This window comes from Simochromis diagramma, unplaced genomic scaffold (genome assembly GCF_900408965.1).
Source record: "Simochromis diagramma unplaced genomic scaffold, fSimDia1.1 OVJJ01000602.1, whole genome shotgun sequence".
In the NCBI taxonomy this organism is placed as follows: Eukaryota; Metazoa; Chordata; class Actinopteri; order Cichliformes; family Cichlidae; genus Simochromis; species Simochromis diagramma.
Genome location: NW_024387040.1, coordinates 7,780,038 through 7,802,008, shown reverse-complemented (window position 1 = coordinate 7,802,008; position 21,971 = coordinate 7,780,038). Strand labels below are relative to the sequence as shown.

The following is a 21,971-nucleotide window of genomic DNA, read 5'->3' as shown; positions in this document are numbered from 1 at the left end:
AAATCTTTTCAGTCACCAGCATTAAGAAATAAGTGCGCCAAATCAGCTTTATGTGCATCACAGATGCACTTATACACTGAAAGTCACAGAATAAATCACTTATGAAGCCAAGGATTTTATTCGGCTGTTGGAAATTGATTTACAACAAAGGTGGGTTACTGAGCCTAATGGGGTTGTTACAGTCTGTTACAGATTGAAAGGCATCATCTGTAGTACTCTACCCAAGACTGCTCTTGAATAAAATAGGACTGAGTCAAGACCTTCCACCAGTCTTCTTCTAACGGCAAAGTGATGAAATTGGGGAACTGCATGAGGAAGGGACTGTGTCAACATTAGACGGTTATTTTCTGAATGTAAATCACCCCATTTAATGAGAAGTTTTTGTTAAAGTTCAGTAACAACTTCCGCTGGCATTCTCTGTATTCTGAACATGCTGAATGTTTCTCCTAGGCGAAGAATTGGTTGAAATCTACTAAAATAAAAAAAAAATAAAAAAATCAGAAATGAAATGTTTTAGCTTACAGTGAAGAAGTGAAACTAATACGTGCACTAATTTCACATATGTCATAAATAGGCAAAAGCACTGTGTTTTTGCGACCAGGAGGTGTGGCATTTCTGGGTTTGTTGTGCTAGTCCTTTTGCACACAGCAGAAATAATTGATCACTTCAACCACACTGCATGCCGGGGGTGTCCACTTGGTGTTACTGCTCAGGTAGAGATACCTGCTATGCTCCTGGTGGTTTGGAAATGAAAGTGGGAATGTAGTTAACTACTTACACTAGCAGTTAAAAACATTAAAGCAATTGAGGTCACAGTAAATGACCTCAGAACTGATCTGATCTTTTGTCACACTGAAATACTGAAAATATGTCAGCTCTAACCAAAGACAGAAACATTTCAAATCAATAAATTACTTTGTATGTTGAGAACCACAAGTCCAGCCATCATTCTGCTTTGCTGTGGAGACTCTTCCAGGTGTCACACTGTTCCTCCAGCTCCGAGTCCCAAGTGTCCACCTTGGGCCACAGCCACTGCTCAACCTCCTCCACGTTCAGTTCTGTCAGCACGCGCATTACTGTCTTCCTATGTTAAAAATCAGAAGAAAAAAAAAAGATTTTAGCTATTCAAACAAAAATTACTTGTTTTAGCAGTGAAAACTCAAACCCCTAGTTCTTTATAGGCTAGAAGAGTTAAAAGAATTTATCAGCTCACAGCCTGCAGGTTTCAGATGCATCAACAGATTTAAGATCTCAGTAAGCACAGTCTGCTCCACAGCTGACTGAAACACACATAAAATTAATCACAACCTAATAATCCTCTACTTGTAAACTGCAAAGTCTGGTTCTTGCTGTGCCATATGAGGCCTCACAAATGTGTGCACACAGTCAGTGAGGCCTTGGTATAGCTCGTCTGTTCTGTAAGAGTCCCGGCTGTGCAGGGCCTTTGTTGATGCGAGGATCAATATCTTGAATGAGATGCTGCAGATTTGCAGATATTTGAGCAGATCTAAGGAGTCCTCTGGAGACAGCGTGCTTGGGATTCTCTCAGACACACACATGCACACCTTAGTATAAAAATGTTATTACTGTGCATGGCAGTCCATTTTTGTTGCACTACCTTTTTGTCAGGGTACAAATCACAAAACCATTCCATCTCTACGAACTCTTTAAGGAACGTTGGCAGTTCAGGTGAGGCTTCCCGTGGTGGAGGTGGTTATGGGGTCCTGAATTGACCACGAAATGGAGTCGATCTAGGTTTGGGTTGCTCCACTAGAGCAACTATCTTGGTCTAGTGGAAAGCTTGAAGTTTGCTGACTGTAAATGTAAGCTTTTGCATTTGCTTTACAGTACTAGATAAGTGAGGAAAGAACCTTAATATTCAGTAGCAGGCCATATATTAGTTTCATGTAGCGCTGAAATGCTTCCTTCCTGGTTTGCGCTGTACTTGGAAGTTTCCCTTTTTTGCTCTTTACTGCATCTTGCAGAAGTGCTTCCAGGCTGTTATTTAAAGTCACTAATATGTACTAAAACAAAGGTGAAAAGGAAACAGCTGAGATATCTGAAATAAAATGCAACTGTTAGACATTCAAGTCCTATCATTTACACACGCCTCTTGCTGCATGTCTCCCCTCAGTCCATCCCTGATGGCTTCCTCGTCTTTATCTCTGCTAGAAGTCCTGTTTCCACCAACAATGCTCACAGATGATAAGGCCACTGTTTTGCATTATCTTTAATATGAAATATCTGAGTCTTACTATTAGTTAGCTATGAAAAAGTCCAAATTACACTCCATTATAGCCACAGCCACACAGCCAGCTCTCCAGGTGGATGTCTTACTGTTTGCTGGTAGTTGGGTGGCAGGAACTTTGTACAGCTCATCACGTACAGGCCCTCTCTGATGCCCAGGAACACATCTCCTCCAAACACGCTGTACGCCAAGCGTTCAGGCACCGCATTCAGCTGGAGCGTCCTGGAGGAGCAACACCCACAAAGAGGTTGAAGAACATAGATGTACCTGTCTGAAATACACACAAAGGCTCGGACTGAAAGGCTGCTCCTCACATCTGTAATAATCACCAACCTGAGGAGGCGATTCTCTTCATCCCACATTTGCCCCTTCTTATCCAGACTGCTGGAAACAAACACCTTCAGATGGGGAAGCACAGTCCTGCAAGACACAAGCAAACATGCACATAGAGACATACAGAAACAACAACAACAACAACATAACTCTGCATGTAACTTGCAATTAAAAACTGTGACCTGTTAAGTGGTCTGAATGTCCTTCTTCAGGCTTGAAATCTGTTTGGCTTTGAGTCAACAGACTGACATGCTTTAAGCCGTAGGAGCTGTCATTGGGCTCTTGAAAGGTTGCAGCCAGTTGGGACTTCAGTGCTGCCAGGTGGGCTAGAGGCTGGCTGTAGTGCTTAGTTGTCGAGTGAGACACTTCTGGATGTAGGGATTAACCCTCCAGACCACCAATGTCAAGTCCTCACCTTGGCAAATGGGATACAGTCATCAGGTAATGAGTGATAATTATTCAAAAAGGCATTGCATTTGTAAATACTTGTGAGGGGAGGTAGCTGCTTGTTGTCGACATCCACCTGCACGGTGGTGACTCTCTGACCATTGTGTGCTGGCATCCGGCATAACACCTTTCCATTATTCATTATTCACACAGCCTCCCCTTTTACCAAGAAAGATCAAAAACGTGTCTCAGACACAGAAATATATTCGATTTCTGGCAATCACGGAGTTTTCTATAGCACCATCGAGTATTTTCTTTGTACTGACAATGCTCACTTGTTCTTTGGGTTATTGAGTGCTGCCTCGTCTCTGAGACTGCAACCCCTCGTCTCCTGTAACCTCCACTGCTCTAAAGCTCTCTCTTTAGAATAGAATAGAATTCAACTTTATTGTCATTGCACATGCACAGGTACAGGGCAACGAAATGCAGTTTGCATCCATCCAGAAGTGCTTTAGTGATATAGATATATTACACATATTTGTCTACCACATAGCTGTATATTGCCAAGCTGGGCCAGGGATTGTCAGAGTACCTGCATCATCATTTTCTATCAAGCTTTCAATGTCCTTCGAGGGTCCCTGGCCTTTCCATTCCTCCATCAAGTGATTTGATTACTTAGTGTGTTGGCTTGAAGCACCGTGACTGCCTCAGTCAAGGCCAACAGAATCTCTTCGTGCAGGCAGTAGTCATCACACAAAATCCTGTTCCTTGCCTTGAAAGAGGTCAACACTGCTCCAGTTTCTGCAGCCACCAGAGTGATATTTCTGTCCCCCCTTGATGCAGAAGGACTTGCATAGGGTAAGGAGCAGCAACTGACGGGACTTTAATTTGTCTCAATGGGGAGCCTTCATCACCTCTGAGTGGATGGTGTACAGTCTTCTGATGGTCCAGAAGTGCAGCCCCTGCTTTGAAAAAGAGATGAAGGTGTCTTCTTTTCTAGTACTTGCTATTCACAATAGAGGGCTTTTCTGATCTGATCTATATGGATGCAGTCAGTTTCATTACACTTATCCAGATCCCAGTGGCAGATGGTACCATCCACTGAGGAAGATATTAGCATCCTTAATCCAGAGCGGTAAAACAAGGACTTTACCACATGTAAAGACTAAAACAACAGACAAGAAATGTAAGAAAATTAAGCTGATAACCAATCAGAGACAGGCAGAAGTAGATTTATGGAGCAGTTCAGTCATAATATACCTTTATGGCCTAAAAGGGTCCTATGTGGCCACCAGTTTAAACTCCATACCTTGATGGACAGGTCACGGAGAGCAATCATCAAACAGTCCGGCTGAATGCAGTATGTGATTGCAGTGACATCACTGTAAAACATAATTTGTCAATATTTATGTTCAAAAATTCAATTCCGTTCATTTTAGTTGAATTTATATAGCACCAAATCACAACAACAGTTGCATCATGGGGATTTATATTGTAGGGTAAAGATCCTACAATGAAACAGAGAAAACCCCAACAATCAGATGACCCCTTTTGAAGCAAGCACTTTGGTTACGGTGGGAAGGAGAAACTGTTTTACTAGGCACAAACCTCTAGCAGAACCAGCCTCAGGAAGGGGCAGTCATCTGTCGCATCAGGTGGGGAGTGGACTGTAAACGACCATGGCAGACCCGGGTGCAAATCCATGCTTTGCAGCATACTTTATTGACTCACACGGTTGCTGTTCACAATGTTCATAATGCTCACAGAACTGCAGCTCTCCCGCCGCCCGCTCAACATTATCACAACAACAACCCAACCACAGGACCCAGTACAATATTTAATTCGACGGGGCATGATTGCGGATGCCGTGCAGGTGCATCCGCCTCCTCTGCACGGCACCGCAGGCCACGCCCCGCCACATGGACAAATTCATCATGAAAGTTTGAAAGATGTCAGTCTCCTACCTCTTACTCTCCTTGGGCTATTTTATTAAGCACACCTTAGCAATCTACTGCAAAATAACACAGGTGTTCACGAAATTTCATCTTTGCTCACATCAAAATGTTCAGTTTTGTTGTTGTTGGATTTTTTCCCCTTCTAACATTGTAGGATATTTAACTCACAGTGTAACAAGAACATTTTGAAGTTATCAAAGTGACTTATATATCCTGTTTAACTCGAGTAGCGAAAGACCGCGGGGGATTGAAGACGATGTGCCGGGAGTCCGGTGTTCTCGCCGTCTCAGATATTTGAAGTTTACACAGCTACATTCTCGCCTGAAAATAGTTTAAAAGTTTATTTTGTGACCCAGAAAGAGAAATAAGAGTAATATTAAAACTACAAGCTGCCGCCATTGTTGGAAACTGGAATTGGCTGGGCCGCGCTATGAATTCTGCCATATGTTTTTTCAATTTTGTTGTCCGGGTTGAAAATCGGGAGAAATTCGGGAGAATGGTGGCTCCGGGAGATTTTCAGGAGGGGCACTGAAATTCGGGATTCTCCCGGAAAAATCGGGAGGGTTGGCATGTATGAGACGGTTCACCAAATATGTGGCCCGCGAACTGTGGTGAGGACACAGACTCAACCATGCTGTGCTGAAGTTTGTCCTTAAAAGAGCTCTCATCCTGTTTAAACCACTAATAACGAGAGAGACAGTAGATGGAGAAGTCCTCCTCCTGTTTCTCTGCTGTTTTTGTCAGGCTTATATCAAACAACCTGAGTTGTCACCTTTGTTATAAAGACCAATGTTCTGCAGGATCCTGTGTCCTGTTTTAGTTGTGCTGCTTTAGTTGCTAACTGCCATGGTTGATTTCCTTCTGCAAGTGTCCAGAGTCAGAATTGAGAAGGTGAGACGTGACAGAGGCTCTCCACCCCTGATGAGACACCAGGACAGTGTGTGAGGAAGAGGAGGAGAAAAAGGAGCCAGCATCAGCTGAGAGATATAGAGGAGAACAGGGGGACAACAGACAGCTCTCTGTAGTTGACGGACTGGTAAAAACATTGAAAACAGTTTTTAGATATTTGCTTCCTGTATTTGCAGAAGTATCTCCAACACAAACTGTAACAGCTACATACAGGGAACCACTCAGTCATGTTTATCCTGCAGGACAGGATCTGACAGGGAAAGAAGGAAAAATAAGGGAACCACGGACAACTTTGATAATGCTTTGATTTATCCACAGTATATTTAGTTCAAATATTGTTTTCATCACAGAGGGATTGTGCTGGTTTCAGTGGGGAAAGTATGCAGCTCATTTAAATATGAAGTTCAAAGAGCTGTGAAAAGTTGTCCGTTCATAAAGTGTGTCAGTATTTTATAAGGATGTCATGTTTCTGTATCATCTCTCTCCTGTCAGAGCCTCTTACCCAAACATCAGCCTGTTTAATGCTCTCATATCTTCAACATCTCAAGTAAATTATACTGCACAGTTTTCTCTCCAATAAAAGAATATTTACTGCATGAGTCTGTTTTCCATTTTATCTGAAACATTCAAGGAGGAGATCTTTTACTGTATTTTGGTGATATTGCCCTTAAATATGACTAAAGCTTTCATACAGTGGTGATCACGGACATAACTCTGAGATCAGTCTGACTGAACTCTGAAAATCACTGAGTGTTATTTCACAGAACCATAATTAGATTAACTCAAACAGAAACACGCAGTGTTAAACAGTAGTATAATTATCATTAACTGTCAAAGTAAGTGCGCATTTTGCTTGTTTCCATCAAAAATCTAATTATCAACTAATTATCTTATCTCCCACCGCCCCCGAATGCACCAAATTTCGCTTGTGAGGCTGTTGCCACGGTAACTGTCATCAGCTAATGTGGCTTTTGGCTAAACGACAAGTTTTATTTGTACCGAAAAATGGCGTCAAGGAACATCGACCCTTTGTCAGCGGAGGGGCCTTCAGAAGGCGGAGAAGAGGAGCGTGGAGCTGGGAGTCTCAGGTAAACCGAAACGGTTAGCTCGGTGGCTAACGTTAGCGTGATGCGTTCACTTGCATGTGAGGTTTGTGCAAAGTTAGAATCCTGCATCTTGTCTCTTGGTCTGAAGCGCTTCACGAGAGCAAAGTTATTTTAGAGCGTCTGATCCCGACAGTCTGACTGAGATGGAGCAGGCATATTTATTCTGTAACTTCCAGTAATTCTGTAACAGTTATTATAAAGTTCAGGTAATAATAAAGCACTATTACAATTCCTAGAGTCTAAGTACAGTGCAATACTGAGGTCGCTACTTTTATCTTTGATGTATTGACGTTTTTATCGAGCTTAAGATTTCATTTACAAAACATAAGAAGAGCTCATAGAAACATGGGCAGATTAGTGAACGGCCTCAAGGCGCCACTGGATCAACCAAATGAACGTTTCAAAATTAGGATTCACCAGCGTGAGCGTCATAATAAAGGATCTGTAAATAATTTTTAAAAATCTGTGCTGTCAGTGTGGACTGTTATACGCAGATTAACGTTGTAAGATGAGTCTGAAAACTATTTGTAAAAGTGACACTGATGGGCAGAGTTGCATGTGTATTGCAAAACCAGGTAAAATGGCTTATCTTGCACTAGCCTGCCTTTATTTCATGTTTGACATTGATGCCTCTAAGCTGGTTAGGAAAGTTTCCCTTAAAAATCATCTGGGGACATAAGAAAGACTTTCACGGGACAGTAAGACCCAGAAACCCCAACCTAAAAGGCTTTTAGGTGATAGGGCAGCCACGGGTCATTGAGTGAGTCAGAGGGGAGGGCCAAACATGCAAACTGGCTTTGAGCCATTCCACCCTCATTTTAAAGTAGGGAAATGCACATCATCAACTCTATATTTTTATCTGCAGCACCAAATCTTACCTCTATTTCTCTGTCTGGGTTCTATGTGTGGTAAGATCCCACTTTCTCCTGTTCTCTCAGCTATTGCAAAACAAGCATTCATTTAAAACCAAAGCTTAGAATTTGAGCTCCAATAGCCCAAAATATATTGCTATCCGAAGCTGGTCCATAATTATACTGGGCAACCACTTTATTCTTTCATGAGTTATTTACAAGTTTCTGACCACTTATAAAATGTGTTTAATGTGCTGCCCATTGCGTTGGATTGTCAATGCAACCCTCTTCTCCCACTCTTCACACACTGATAGCAACATGCAGGAGAAATGCCAGCACAGGCGTTCAGTATCCGTAGTTTCAGGTCAGGTAATATCCGCCGAAGGGATGTTCGACTAATGCCACTCTCCAGTGACATGCGGCGAGTGCTACGCTGTGGGCTCTTGCTGAATGAAGCTAGGACAGCCACTGATGTTTCTTCATTAGTGACAGTTTTCTTGCGTCCACATTTTGGCAAATCCAACACTGAACCAGTTTCACGAAACTTAGGAAGCAGTTTGCTCACTGTAGCATGGGAGATGGGTGGTCTCGTAGGGTGTCTTGCATTGAAATGTGCTGCAATGACCCGGTTACTGCGTTCACCAGATATCAACACAATTTCGATCCGCTCCTCACGTGTTAACCTCTTTGACATGTCAATGGGTGTGAACAAAGAGAAACTTGTAAATAACTCATGAAAGAATAAAGTTACGTTGAAACTAAGCACACCATTGTTTTTCTTGTGACATTACCAATAAGTTTGATGTGTCACATGGCCCTCTTCCTATTGAAAAAACAAAAGTTGTATCCAAGATGGCCGACTTCTAAATGGCCACCATGGTCACCACCCATCTTGAGGAGTTTGCCCCCTCACATATACTAATGTGCCACAAACAGGACTTTAATATCACCAACCATTCCCATGTTGTTACGGTGTATCCATATAAATGGCCCACCCTGTAGAATACCAAGCTTTAATATTATAGAGATTTGCAAGTATCTACAAAGCATGATATGATGTGAAGTTCAACATCTGGGACATGTGTCCCGCTATGCGTTGCAGAAAATGACTCAATCTCTTAGTACAGCAAACAAACAATGCAGGAAGGCGGGAAAATAATGGTCTCCTCTGCCATGGCATCAGAAGTTGAGAATTGACGGGACAAAGTGTTGGGTTTCATGTTTTGGGTTGCCAAAGGCTTCACTGATGCCCAGAAGGAGGAGTACTTCAGGAGGAGATTCAGTGATGAAGAGCTGTCCAGAATCATCTCCCACATGAAGACATCCAGGAGCCTCCACATCATGTGTAGAATCCCAGTCTTCTGCTGGATCCCTGCTACAGTTCTGGAGCACATGTTGACTACAGAGCAGAGAGGAGAGCTGCCCAAGACCCTGACTGACATGTACTCACACTTCTTGTTGGTTCAGATGAAGAAGGGGAACAAACATGTGGGGGGACATGAAACAAGTGAGATGGCTGAAAGGAAATTTCTTCTGAATCTGGGGAGGCTGGCATTTAAACTAATTTTCTGCTAATTTTCAGATGCCAGGTCTACATCTAGAATCAAAATGAGCACATACATAAACAACCAAAGTGAAGCATTAAAACAAAACATAGCAACGTCAAACAGGGTCCACACATTTTGCCACAAATACATGCAAAACAACTAAATTGGGCCACAAAAGTGATGTAAATTGACCAAACTAAGACACAAATCAGACAAAAACAGATGCAGGATGATCACAAACAGACACGTCGGCTACAAACTGATGCAAAATGACTAAAATCACACGTGTAACACTTTCTACATATTTGACAACAGAAGAAAAACACAAACAAACTTGGAATGTATTTTTAATTTGGATTTTTTTTTATTTCATGCCGAATTAGATATTTTAAAAATCAAGCCAAATCACAAAGTCTCCTCCCTGTTTGTACTGTAAGGTCAAAGCCCTACTGTACTACAGAGAACCCCAACAATCAAATGATCCCCCTCTGAGCAAGCACGAGGCGACTGTGGGGAAGAAAAACTCCCTTTAACAGGAAGAAACTTCCAACGGAACCGGGCTCAGAAGGGACAGCCATCCGCCGCGACCGGTTGGGGGGATGGAAATCAAAAGGAGACGAGATGGCGTGAACTACAGTTCTAAAATTTGGATTTGAGGGCTGATCCCAAAATTTTATGGTGATGTTTTTAAAAAAAGGATTTGGTGCTAAAAGTCTGCTTCAAGATTTTAAAAGAAGCAGGGCAGTGGGAAAAGCCAAAATGGTCATTTTAATGATCTCTGGCTTTAGTGAACCACCTGAAGGGTTTTAGCAATGTTTTTCCCACCGCAGAAAAAAACCTGGATATTTTGGACGTCTTTGGGGGACCCGGGATGACTCCGAGGCTGATTTTTAGATGTCTAATCAGAGCCTCGTCAAAAGATGAATCATTTGCCATCGAAGCCTTTAAGACATTGTCTGGGGAGCCAAACTCCTTGATGAGGCGTTTGGCTATTTTCTTGATGAACTTTGTCTTGTCATTTGTCAGACTTGTGGCAGACGCTGTGCTGCTGAGTTCAGGCTGCATTAGATTGCTCAGACGATTGATGACCGTGTCTATTTCTTTTGTAGTAGTTGCGATCCAAGCAGCAGACTTTTGGGTCTCAGGTTTAGATTTAAGGATGACTCTCATGATAAGGAGCAACGCAAGGTCATGGGAAATTTTCTCAACATCAGAAGATGAACCTGACACAGAACCCATCTCTGATATGTTGGAGGAATCTTTGAGAGAGTGTTTCAGGCTCAAGGCTCCAGATGATTTATCTGGAGAAATGCTCCCAGGTTTTGGCATTTGAGGTGGTTTTTCAGATGCCACAGAGCATTTATCTGGAGAAATGCTCCCAGTTTTTGGCATTTGAGGTGGTTTTTCAGATGCCACAGAGCATTTATCTGGAGAAATGCTCCCAGGTTGTGGCATTTGAGGTGGTTTTTCAGATGCCACAGAGCATTTATCTGGAGAAATGCTCCCAGATTTTGGTGTTGGAAGTGATGCACCAGATTCTTTTCCTCTGCCATCTGAAGCAGGGCTTTTTTCCTGTGTTGTGGTCTGTGTTCTTTTAATAAAGTTGTGGATGTCTTCCAGGGCCCCAGAAATCTTGTCCATTTGAACAATTTGATCTTTCTCTTCAATGCAGAAGAGTAAAAGCTTCTGCAAAAACCTTTCTACTGTGTCATCTATGAGGACATAGAGGACTTCAGCAGAAATGCGACGCTTTGAGCCCTCTACTGATTGTGGCGTCCTGGAGATGACCGTATCTGAGAGGGACCTACCCATTAGAGGTATGGGGATTTGATAGCCTCGATCCACCGTAAGTAGATCAAACACTTTTGCCACTAAGTCCTCCGTAAAATTCCTGATATGCCCACTATTTTTAAAGTCCCCCAAGGTCTTATCGATGAGGAAGAGTTCTTCTTTCTTTGTTAATTTGTCAAATAACTGATTAACGTCTGATATAATGACGTTAAAGTCGACTGAAGAAGAACGTTTAATTGCGGTTCCCAGGCTTGCCGTATGTCGAGAAGGGGAGCGATGAGCCTCTGTACTCTGGGGACCAGCCGTTTCAGGTACTGACCCTGGGAGAATGAAAACTATACTTTCATTGGAGGGCGCTGTTTCCTTCTTGGGGTGGCTGCAAATGTTTTGTAGACAAACAAAATGTTTCCTGTTTGCCTTTATTCTTTTTTTCAGCTCTGTTTTCATTTTTTCAAATTGTTTTTTTGCAAACATGGAAAAGTTGTGTTTGCGTGCTTTGAGCCTGGCGTGTGAGGTGGATGGCACACATTTGGAGAAGTGGTGTCTCACCTTGTGGATAATTAAGCCTGCATTAAAGGCAGGTTTGGGCAAGTTACATTTCTCACAGAGCTCTTCACTGCTTGAATCCATGTTAGCAAGTATCTTTACGATGTCAGCTGCAACCATTTCTACTGGGGTTGGAGCCTGGATACTTTGCGTTTCTGCAGTCGGTTTTATTTTGCTTTGTGCTGTTAGAGCTGATTCTTCTGGGAGCTCATCTTTATCTTTTCCTGTCATCTCTCCATCTGAGCTCCTTGTTGACAGAATAACAGAAATCTCTGCGATTGCTGATTGCACTGATATTTTTGAACCAGTGCGTTCTGTACTGGAATGAGACCCATTTGTCCCACACTGGCAGCGCAGCTTACATGCTGCATACCTTTTCAGGCATGAGGCAGCGCAACAAACCATGCGGTGTAGTTTCTTAATACTACTAAATTTGCCGCTAACATAAACGGCGGGGTCTACTGGGAAATCGGGGCTTTTTTCAATCAGTGCAATGGTTGAGCTGACCTTTTCTGAGATCTCTTCCTCAACCATCAGCGTCAGCTTGTCAGCGCTCTTATCTTGCTGTTTTGAGACATTAAGAGCGCCGGCGATGGCAGCTGAGATCGAGTCTCCGAGGGACACCCTTATTTTCCCCTCATCCATAAACTCTTCCCTTATCATGGGTTCCTGAATAACAGGAAGGGCAATCTGCAGGATGCTGGCAGAGGCGATCTGAATGATTTCAGAAATCATTTCAGCGAGCACGGCATGGACGCTGGAGTCGCATTTTCCATTTTCTATTATGCTCCACTGAACTTCAGAGAGCCTTTCAAAGCACCTGTTGATTGGCGGGATAATCTGGTCTGGTGTGACCACGATTGAATTTTCATTTAATGTTTCCATTGTTGTGTCACAAATGTGATTTTCTTCGTCTGAGCCTGTGAGAATTTTCTTGTATTACAGAGCGCCGACTGCTGAACGTTTTGCAAACAGATGAGCATCGAGTTCTGATTTTTCTGTCTGAGAGCCGTTATTTATGGGCTCGGTTGTCTGTGACGTTACTGACAGGTCACAGCAAGCGCAAGGAACGCCTTTGATCTGCTAGTGACGTCACAAGGAACGCACGCGGAGACGCGGCGTTCCTTGCGCGCGCTCACAGATTTGAATGACGCTTCAGGTGTATCGTTCGTGACCCACCATAATCCCAGGATTCATTGCGAATCATAGGTTGGAGGAAGTTTTGGGGGGAAATGGCCTACAGTCGAAGCGGAGAAGAAATAAACTATTAAAAGTTAGTTCTGGGTTTTTATCCCACTTCATATATACACCAGAACACATGTTAGCATAATGAAAGAATTGTAGAATTAAGTAAATGGCCTGTAAATGGCCTGTATTTACATGGAGTGGAGTCAACAACAGCATAGTGCAGTTGTAGCCAGATGGGCTACTCGCCTTCCGTTTTTTTTCTTCTCTCATTCTCTCTCTCTCGCTCGCTCTACCACCCTCTCTCTCTTTCCGCTGCACTCGCTCCTTGTATCAGGTGATTGGGTTAATTGGGAACCCACCTGCACATTGATTGCAGGGTGGCGCTAGCCCGTATAAAGCTAAGCCGATGTTTTGTTGGATTAATTCTTCCCGAGCTTCAGGTGCGATACAGCAGTAAATGCTGACGTACTGCGACGGACTGATCAGCAAGAGCCGATTATATGACAGCTACAGGTATGCTCTCGCTTAACCTCAGATTCCCTCCGAATACTGGAATTTGTGTTAATATACTTTTCCGGCCTGTTGTAGCGCAGCAGTCTGTTTAATTCTGCCATTGCGGAGAGAGGTGTTCGTGTTATCTCCACCAATGAGAGTATAGTGCCTCCGGTCCTGGGGTAAGCCGTTTGAACTACTTTTATTAGCATTCATAGCTATAAGAGTTTAAGGTTACATTTATCTGTTTCAGGGTTTCACTGCTGTACTCACCCCTCCATGGCAAATTGCCCAACCTAAATTGGAAGAGTGGAGTTGGAAGAGACTCCTTGGTGGAGTCTGCTGTCTTGTCTTGTTTTTGTTAAGTAGGCTTACCTTGTTTTGGGTTCGCCTGGTGTTCTATTTTACCCTGGACTGTTGCTCGTACCCACGCTTCTGTGATCGGGCTGAAGCGACTCTCTGCCCGAGTGTCGTGCTGGGACTCTAAATCGCCTGGGTGGCCGGTCTCAGCCGGTGGGGAGCCAGACCGGCCTACGCCTGAGAATATTTATTACCAGCACGAGTGGTAGTTTGACCCGTGGGGAATAAGGTGTGTGTGTGAGTGTTAGTGAGTGTTAGTGAGTGTTAGTGAGTGTTAGTGAGTGTTAGTGAGTGTTAGTGAGTGTTAGTGAGTGTTAGTGAGTGTTAGTGAGTGTTAGTGAGTGTTAGTGAGTGTTAGTGAGTGTTAGTGAGTCTTTTTATGATTTGTAGCGAGCCTGACGCTCAGTGTCCTTATTCTTTTAACCTATTTTTCTGTGTTTTATTTCAGTGAAGGAGGACGAGCCAGTGGCCCTGGGACCTCAGGTGGTGGGTCGTTTTCACTTTCTTTTGTACAGCACTGGGTGGTCTGCAGTGATTCTTTTGTGTGATTTCCTTTTGGTTCCACGGCTGCTGGTAAGTCCAAGTTCCACGATGGTTTATTTTTACTGTAGGACACTGTCAATAATGATGCTACATCTTGACCTTTAATATTTTATTTATAAAATATTATTTATAATATTTTATTCATTTCTATAAATAAAACTGTTTTAATATTGGAAGCCAACCTGCCTCAGTGTGCATCCTTGAATCTGTGCGGTCTTTTATTCCTTTTATCTATTTTTCTTAAATATATTTCCTGGGGGTGCAATTCCCCTGGGTGGCGTTGTCAATTTATTTTGTTCATAACCCCGCCGACCACTTGGTCACACAGTCATATCACAAATGTTAGCGTAATGAAAAAGTCTTACAAAGTCAAATTTAGCTAACCTTCGGCTAAGTTACGTGACGTTAGTGATATCGCCACTTAACGCGGCTCTTTGGTCGGTTAGTAGTTTAGGTTTGTGCCGAAGCTGGGTCTGTTTGTCGGTGTGAAGCCAAACGTTGACGTTTTAGGAAACACCGAGCAGACGGTTCATACTTGCCAACATTCAAAACGGCTGTTGGGGGGGGGGGGGGGTGTAAATATATTTTAGTGTTTATTTATTCGACAAAATACGTTAAATGTCACCGTTATTATTGGCTGGCCGGAAACAGCGGGGGTGTCCAAATTCAGAGGCTGCTTCCACCTGAGGACCCGCCTTCGCGGTCTAAAGAAAGCCGGGTAGTACGTCACGAGCTCCCTCGGTGGAGTGAAACTGCGTCTGCTCCTTGCTATCTAAAATATAACCGGGCGCTGGCGTCAATTCTCCACCGTCTCACACTTTGTTTAATCAGTTTTCTGTTTGACGTTTATTCAGCTTTGTGAAAACCCCAGAGGACCCCTCCCGAGGGATTAATAAAGTTAAATTTAATCGAATAACTTTAATCTCAGCCAAAACGATTTACTCACGAACAAGTAAAACACTGGTAAAGCCAAACATATGGGGCGCCGTTTGTAAACTGAAACATGCCGAAATTAACAGCAACATGTTTCCACATTTAGCTCTAAATCTTACAAAAACATGTTTTTTCGAGTCATTTTTTACAACATTTAGTAAAACATTTGTAACTTTTTAAATGCCACATCTAAATGCCACATCTAAATGCCACATCTAAACCTCCCGTGCTAAAGTGTGCCGGTCGTGGTCAGGTTCTGTGTTTGCGCTCCTATCACGGTCACTTTTGACTGCCATGAGCTGCTTCAACTATTCCCTACCAGCATGTCCAGCGATTTAGCTGAAAACATTGGAAGAGCCGTTTTGTCGGCCATTCAACGATAGTGCACCCTCGACCTCACAAACGACGCAGCACTTGGTAAGTTTATTGTATAGCATTTTGGACGGGTTGATAGCAGTGTTAGCAAAACTAGCAAAGCTAAATTACTTAGCTAGTCCTCAATTATTTCATTTGGTAGGCAGCAGACAGAGATCGAACATCATACAACTCTATTTATTTATTTGGTAGGTACGTAACAGTCGTTCTTGATGTAAATGTTTCCTTAGGAATCCAGCAATGCACCTGGACCAAGTAGACCTGCCGTCTCCACTGGGATACCATACTGCTCGGTAGGCCTTCTTACACATATCATTTAGCTGACTGATTTTTGTTTTTTCTTTGGTGTAATATGTCACCTTAAATTAAATCCTGTCAAAGTAATGATTCTGACTCTACATACATTTCATCTTCTTAGGGGTCCATCACTAGCAGTGTCACATCACCACCAACAACATTTATAAGTTTTACGTCATATTTTATTACTGTTTTTGCTGTGAAGTGTCTTTTGATTGCTCACTTTCATATTTTAAAACTATTGATAAAATATTACTCTCTAGCTAATCTGTCACCGTACAATTGCCTCAAATTACCCATCTTTTGTTATAGAATTGTGCTCATTGAGATTTTCTTTGCCATGTTCTAGGATGGTTACCAAGGAAGGCTTCAGATTTCCAAAGAGGAATTGGAAAATGTTCTTTCCCTGAAAACATCTTTTACTGAAGCTGCATCTATCCTTTCCATCTCCAGGACCACTCTGTATAAGTTACTGCAAGACTATAATATCTCAGAGTCAAAATTCAATGTAATCAGTGACCATGAGTTAGATCAGAGTGTCCCAGATAAAAACTGAACATCCAAATGTTGGAGAAGTGATGCTGATGGGTCATCTGCGTTCCAAAAACATAGTGGTTCAAAGATGGCGTGTAAGAAAGTCACTGCGGAGGGTGGACTCGGCTGGTGTTCTATCCAGGAGAAGAACTGCAGTTGCTCGGCGAGTATATTCTGTGCCTCATCCAAATTTCATATGGCACATAGATGGAAATCACAAACTGATTCGTTGGAAGTTTGTTGTTCATGGTGCAATAGATGGATACAGCAGGATGTTGATGTTTCTTCAGTGCTCCAGCAATAATCGAGCTGAGACTGTGAAAGCCCTCTTTACTGCAGCTGTTGGACAATTTGGCAGACCCCTGCATATCAGGACTGATCACGGAGGAGAGAATGCTCAGATTTGGGAGGACATGCAAGCAAGCAGGGGTGAAAGCTCTGTCTTAATGGGAAGTTCTGTGCACAACCAGAGGATTGAGCGTTTCAACCGAGACTTAAACAACAACTGTAGCCGCATTTATGCACCTATATTTTATGAATTGGAATCACTTGGTATCCTAGACTTAGAAAATGCAACAGACCTATTTTGCCTTCATTATGTGTTTCTACCACGAATCAACTGCACTTTGAAGGAATTCAAAGCTGGATATAACAATCACTCTGTTTCCACTGAAGGTAATAGAACTCCCATCCAGCTTTTTTCCTGCGGAACTCATGTGTCTCATCGTCACAACCCAGAACTTTCTACAGCAGAGGTCTCCATACCCTCCTTGTCAAACTCTGAAAGTAGGTTTGTCCATTAAATGACAGCGATTTACAAGAGCTATATACAAGCATTCACCCTTTCGAAGAAGACAACAATAATGGTAAAACATTGTTTCAACAAACACAGCAGTATATTTTTAACAAACTTGTAAATGTGTGACCTCAACCACAGGATACCAGTGATGTTCTAAAGAGTGATGACACTTAATATTCTTAAATGCTGTACAGTAAATGCATTTATTTTGTACTACTGCAGAAGCCCCTCCCCTCTAGCAGTGATGCCTCCTGCCACATAAGGACTCAGAGTTAATGACTGACAGTGACTCATAGGCTATTCAGAAGGGTACAACCACTTTAGTTTATGGGTAAAACCAGTTATTCAGATTGCAGTAAAGATCAAATTCACACTGTAACAGTGTAATACAGTATAACAGTGAAAATTATCAACACGGAACAGTCAGTCTTTAAATCAATTCACAAGATTACCTACAGTATTGTTTTAATCATTGTAAAGTTGCAATAGTCTTAATAAATGTTGCTGTTAGATGTCTAAGTAATCCTGGCCTGTTCTACAAAGCATGTTTAGTATACTCTGTGCATAAACTGTTTTGAAGTGTCCTTGTTTTTAAAAAAAAAAAAAAAAAAAAAAGAAAAAGCTTAATAAAATTATTAATTGTATTACACCAGTGACTTTATTGATTTGTCGTTGAAAATACAGAGTTAGCATTTTTATAAATCTATTGAAGCTTTGAAAATTATTACATTTCAACATTAAATGCAGTCAGAATTTATTTCAAGTATCTTGTAAGAAGCAAAGTTACTTGAAACTACAATTAATGAACAGGATTAGAGTTAACAAACCCACCATTTTAATTTCACTTTTTTGGAACATGTTTAGATGGTGCTGAATAAAGCTCCATTCATGAGTGCTACTAAGAAGCAGTAATGAAAAGCATCATCATCAGCCATTGTTGTTTCATTCACAAAAAGCTGACGCTCATTTGCACATGTGTGTGTGCAATCGGGAGATGTTTGCTTTCATCGTGAATTAATGTTATTTTAGGAGCTGGTTGAAAACCTATGGCTGGAACCTTGCTGCTCCCGGTGGCAAAAGCCAAGATGTGACCAGGCCTCAAAGCTTTCACAAATGCCTCTTCATCCTTGGTAAGAGTTCTTTCTCCAAGTGAGTCTCTCAGCTCTTTATCTAAAAACAAAGAAAAACCACCGTTAACCTGAGAACACTAAAATAGTTAAAGCTTGAGCTAACAACTAAATGATGGCTAATGTTTTTATAAAAAATACAGAGGTTCTGTCTTTGCCTTGCTTGTCAGTTGTAAGCTATCATACATCTTTATTCCTGTTTTGTGTGCGCGCATGTGACATAAAAAGACAAAGTTTTACTTTAGTGTCCCAAATTGTTTCATGGCCAGACTACATTATGTGAATTTCTGCTTACTTTCGACACACTGGAGAAATTCCCGAAATTTGACCACCATCAGCTCCTCTCTAACTCTTCTGTTGCTCCCAAGGACAGAATAGCTTGGCCTGAGAACCCCAGCAATTAAACTGGCTGTCAGATCTTTGTCCTCCCCCGATAGGTCAAGCAGAACACGCAAACTGGGGTTCTCTCTCAGGAGTGATAAAATCTAGACAGAAAAGTTTAAATAATGGTTAAATTCCCGTTTTAAATACAAAAAGTAGCTCACTCTAAATGATTATAAAATAATGACCAATTGATACAGAAAAAAATAAATCTCACTCCATAGTAGGACAAGCCATCAGTTAGTTGATCGAAACAGCTTTGCCGTTGCAGAACTGCAAGGTATAGAGCTGCATTTTTCACAAACAGATCTTTATTGGCCATGGTGACTGTGAGTGGAAGACCTTCAACTTGATATCGCCATGAGTCACAGCAGCTGACTGCTTCCTCCAAATCATGTTGAGTTGTTGCATTTACAACCTAAATATTTAAGAAAAACACTTTAAATGTTTGTTTTTTACCAGTGTACACAAATACTGCAGATGGTTCATTTTAATTGGACTCTAAATGTTTTTGTTTTGGTTTATTTGGCTGTATTTCACCAATAATTTTTTTTTTTAACAAAAAGGAAACAAATTGAAAATATAATACATGGAATTGCCTCTAATAACCAAAAGTGTATTTATTATATATTATAAAAGAAGACCAGAAGACTTGTGAATATAGGAAATATTACAATATTCTTGTTATAATATTGCAATTCACCTTTTTCAGATTCTCTCTTAACTCAGGGTCACCTATATTATCCGGTGTTAGGTGTACTTGAAGAATGTCTCCTGACACAATGTAGTCTACTACATGTGGAGAGAGAAAGGCAGGTGCTTCTCCACCTTGCACTATTATTGTGGACAACATCCTGCCAATGGTTCGATATACTCCATTTTGCAAGTGTAGGATGTTAAATTTCAGTGTGCATCCATTTGGTGTAGCTGAAAAATAACACACAAAAAAGTATATTCTGTACAGACCCCAAACTGATATCTTGAGATTGACAGACAAAAATGTATTACTTTTTTTTTTTTTTACTGTTTCAGACACAGAACATAACAGATTTATTATCTGTAGTCATTTATTAACTTGTTAATGTTCTGTCAAACAATGTTCAGATCAGGTGGTTGTTGCGTTTGTAACATTATAAAAACAAGTGTCGTCAACAAGCCTTTAGGCCTTGAGTAAGTAAGTTAGTTAGTTAGTTTGTCTATGAAATCATATTACCTTCAAAAGCACCACTGTCCTGAAAGATGGCCTTCACCAGTAAACGGAAAAACTCCCGCCTTGGCCCCCCAAGGTCAGCAGCATCTTCCTCTGTATCATGTTCATCGCTTGCAAATGTGACATAAAGCATCTCACAGCTTTCTGCAAACTTGGGTCTCTTGAACTGACGCAAAGCAGTCGACCACACATTGGCTCGACTGATATGGAGTTGTCTTGTTCCTGGTGTAATGACTTTCTCACTATGAGCTCTAAGAAGACCTTCAATTTCTTCTTTGCTGAGCTTCTTAAAAGACCTCAATAAAAAAGGGACAATGACAAACAGATCTTGGGGAAAAATGGAAATTTGCTGTACATTTGACTCAAGTGCACAGAGTTACAACAGATAATTATGTTGTGATAGTCCATATTAAATTAGTCAGAAATGTAATGTAAATGTAAACCTTTGTAATTGTGTAACTGCAAAAAAATGATGCAAGTGAAGATGCAAATAAGATATTCAATTATCAAAGGTTACTTTCAAATCTTACCTTGAAATATGAACTTCACTCTGTCTATCAGACTCTTCTAGGAGGCTACGCTGAATTGCCTCTTCAAGAGCTTCATCTTCCTCCAGGAAAATAGGGCTAAGTAGATAAGAGATATTAGAAATCATAAAACATGTCAGCCTTGAAGAATTTCTCACACTACATCTTTAAAAAAAAAAAAAAATTAAATGTAAATCCTAAAGTTGCAGTCATTCAGCAAAAAAAACCCCAAACATGCAAATTGGAAACTTGCATCAAAACAATATCCTAAACAACATCTAAAATGAAGGATTTCTTTAACCCCTAGACAACAGCTTACACAAATTCTGCCACATTATATGGAAAACATCTGCTGTCCCTCTGCCTGGCCCTCATTTTCACTCTCTTGAATGCAGCTCTCTGTTTCCTGATGCTTGGCCTCACTTTCACCTGGTGTTGTAGACAACGCATGATGCACTGAACAAAGGAAAGAAGGTCAGCATGACTTGCTTCATAATGTTAACAGAGCCTTTATATATCCTTATATTAGTTTAAAGTGAAAGTTGGCACATATTCCTCCTTGGCTGTAATCACCTGTGATAATTCGTAAACATTAAAATGGTAAATGGCCTGTATTTGTATAGCGCTTTTACTAGTCCCCCCTAAGGACCCCAAAGCGCTTTACACACCCAGTCATCCACCCATTCACACACACGTGGAGGCTACAGTTGTAGCCACAGCTGCCCTGGGGCAGACTGACAGAGGCGAGGCTGCCATATCGCGCCATTGGCCCTTCTGGCCAACACCAGTAGGCGGTAGGTGAAGTGTCTTGCCCAAGGACACAGCGACTGAGACTGTCCGAGCCGGGGCTCGAACCGGCAACCTTCCGATTACAAGGCAAACTCCCAACTCTTGAGCCACGATCGCCCCAATCGGACAAATTAATGATGCTCTCATCAAACAAACCCCCCAGGAATTATTACACACTACAGTAACAAAATCTAACTGGTCATCGAGCTTAGAACCTCACTAGGTTCTCATTCACGTCACATACCTCGTCTTCTCCGGCAGACTGGACTTTCAAAGTCACTGTCAGACAGCTCTTCTGGTTCCCTCCTGAGGGAAAAGAAAGCATGTTCTACATAAAATCAAATACAGTTGCACCAAATCACTGGTAACACAGAGGCACATGGCTGCACTAAAAACTGTTTACACCTGCTGAAACTGCAATATTAATTAATACAATTAATAAAATTATGTTAAGGGAACAGACTCACTTTTTAGACAATAAATATTTCTGCACTGCAATATAAAATGTTTACCTGTGCAGGTTTTTGTATCCCTGCCATTATATAGAGGCAGGTGGTGGAACAAATCGAGCCAACTTCTTGGCCACCCCAAAGAAAAACTGCTAGAAACATTTGGTTTCATTAGTCGTTTACATCCTCTAATTGTACTCAAATACTCAAAAGGGAATGTCTGGCCAGTTGACAGTGCAAATGTTCTTCTGAAGATTGCTGCTATTTCTTCTCTAAGTTGTGCTTCAGACCAGT

The 21,971-nt window shown here is 41.7% G+C and overlaps 1 protein-coding gene and 2 long non-coding RNA genes across 6 annotated transcripts; 1 reads left to right on the top strand and 2 right to left on the bottom strand.

The window, feature by feature from the left end:
* Positions 1–234: 234 nt before the first annotated feature.
* LOC120741147 lies at positions 235–4,886 on the bottom strand. Of its 4 annotated transcripts, none has more exons than XR_005697563.1 (8): positions 4,577–4,886; positions 4,229–4,350; positions 3,561–4,133; positions 2,764–2,996; positions 2,582–2,668; positions 2,338–2,470; positions 916–1,084; positions 235–734 (listed from the first exon to the last, which is right to left on the bottom strand). It is a non-coding gene; the product is annotated as an uncharacterized LOC120741147 (long non-coding RNA). The 4 variants fall into 4 exon arrangements; XR_005697562.1 differs by having other exon boundaries at positions 235–1,084; positions 3,561–3,930; positions 4,034–4,133; XR_005697560.1 differs by having other exon boundaries at positions 235–1,084.
* A 10,527-nt stretch (positions 4,887–15,413) lies between these two features.
* LOC120741146 lies at positions 15,414–17,212 on the top strand. The gene is made up of 3 exons (XR_005697559.1): positions 15,414–15,606; positions 15,795–15,857; positions 16,211–17,212. It is a non-coding gene; the product is annotated as an uncharacterized LOC120741146 (long non-coding RNA).
* Positions 17,213–17,824: 612 nt separating this feature from the next.
* On the bottom strand, positions 17,825–21,525 carry LOC120741134 (G2/M phase-specific E3 ubiquitin-protein ligase-like). The gene is made up of 8 exons (XM_040043824.1): positions 21,473–21,525; positions 20,759–20,895; positions 20,443–20,538; positions 19,916–20,208; positions 19,406–19,629; positions 18,920–19,120; positions 18,617–18,806; positions 17,825–18,364 (listed from the first exon to the last, which is right to left on the bottom strand). Exons 2-8 carry the CDS (start codon positions 20,887–20,889, stop codon positions 18,141–18,143), a joined length of 1,359 nt encoding a protein of 452 aa, XP_039899758.1. The 5' UTR covers positions 20,890–20,895; positions 21,473–21,525; the 3' UTR covers positions 17,825–18,140.
* Positions 21,526–21,971: the final 446 nt, after the last annotated feature.